We start from the raw sequence: 1,592 nt of genomic DNA, 5'->3' as shown, positions 1-1,592 counted from the left end.
TTTTTTTATAAAATAAAGTTGGGGGGGGGGGGGGATCAGCAGGTGAAATTAAAGCTGAACTCTGGGCACAAATATTTATATTCCTCAATAATCACAGAGACCTCATTCATTGGATTTCTGTTCTGTCAATCACAGAGGCTCAGCATGGCATGTGGACATTACCTAGGGTGGTCTGCAAATACAACCTGCCTAGGAACACCCACTCCTCCAGGCTGAGCCCACCCATCAAGGCATTCTGATATTTGCATAACTCCTCCCAAGAGCCAGCCCACTGCTTGCATCAGGACTGAGGGCTCTTGAAAGAAGAACTGAGGCGGGGTGCTGTGAAGCTATGTACAGCCCCCTGCTGGCTCCTCCCACCAGCTATGATCTACAGTAAGTCGCAGTAAGAGTTTTTAAATACAACTATTCTATTGAGTTTAAGAGTTGCTTTTGCAGCCAAATTGGGATTACACCCATTTTATATTTGTTACATTCACATAGCATAACTGAAAGTTAAATAAATTAAAGACAAATATTTAAAAAATGCTGTTTGTGGTTTTAAGTGCTTTTTACTTGATTGTAAATACTACCTAGCCCCCCATGTAATGTTAAGGAGGTGGGGTGGAGAGTTATTTATAGTCCAACAATGTGCAGTATGTAAAGCGCTGCGTAAATTGCTGGCATTATATAAATATCTGTAATAATAATAATAATTAATAGGCATGCATCCATCCCAGTTTTTCGGTCTTGAGTGCGAGTAACAATATTTATCTTTGCCGATGCCGAATACCGACACCAGTACTTCTGCTAGCATAGAGCCGGCTTCCTGGTCAATCAGGAAGCTGGGCGGCGTGTCATTACCTGACGACTTGTTCTGCCTGATGAAGGGGATCCTGTGTGACCCCGAAACGTTGCAAGAAGTGTATTGTTGCATGACACGTCAATAAAAGACGTGATTCTACTTTGGAGTGCCGGTGTCCATAATTTCCTATACATTACCTGACGCCTGGCTCGTTGATTGCCCAGGAAGCCAACTCCATGCTGTTTGGCCGGCTTGATGCTAATTGGCTGGAAAGCCGACTTTCCAGTCAATCAGCATCAAGCCGGTTAAACAACATGGAGCCGGCTTCCCGGCCAATCAGGAAGCCGGGCGGGGAGTTATTACCCACCGCCCAGGCTTCCTGATTGGCCGGAAAGCCAGCTCCATGTTCCTTTGCGGCACTGGTACCGGAGATAAGCATTGGAACATTTGAGAGAGTACAAGCATCGGTATAGGTGCATCCCTAATAATTAACCCTGTCTGTACTGCTCTGGATGTCTCAATATCAATTTTAACCTGGATTTAAACACTGTCCTAACAAAGGGTTAAAGAGATAGAGGCATCGCATGTTAAGGAAAGAAAGCTCAGTCTGTCCCTGGACTTTCACTTTCAAACTGCTCAGACTGGACCGGAATCTACACATAGGACTTCACCAAAGAGACATCTAAAATATAAGAGATATATATATATATACATAAATATATTTTGTTCATTAACTTTCAGGTATGCTGTGTGAATGGGAACACATAACAAATCTATAGTGGGGGGTTTTCTTAAAGTTGACTGGGCG

General features: G+C 43.5%; 1 protein-coding gene across 1 annotated transcript in view; it reads right to left on the bottom strand.

Moving 5' to 3' along the window:
• LOC108790844 (cytochrome P450 26B1) overlaps positions 1–1,022 on the bottom strand; it is a 48,890-nt gene extending 47,868 nt beyond the window's left edge. Inside the window, exon 1 of the mRNA XM_018561198.1 lies at positions 982–1,022. Within this exon, the coding sequence (XP_018416700.1) occupies positions 982–1,022 (41 nt within the window). The remainder of the gene's footprint in view (positions 1–981) is intronic.
• Positions 1,023–1,592: the final 570 nt, after the last annotated feature.

Source organism: Nanorana parkeri, unplaced genomic scaffold (genome assembly GCF_000935625.1).
Source record: "Nanorana parkeri isolate BGI_ZX_2015 unplaced genomic scaffold, ASM93562v1 scaffold507, whole genome shotgun sequence".
In the NCBI taxonomy this organism is placed as follows: domain Eukaryota; kingdom Metazoa; phylum Chordata; class Amphibia; order Anura; family Dicroglossidae; genus Nanorana; species Nanorana parkeri.
The sequence above is the reverse complement of the archived record's forward strand: the minus strand, read 5'-3'. Positions and strand labels throughout refer to the sequence as shown.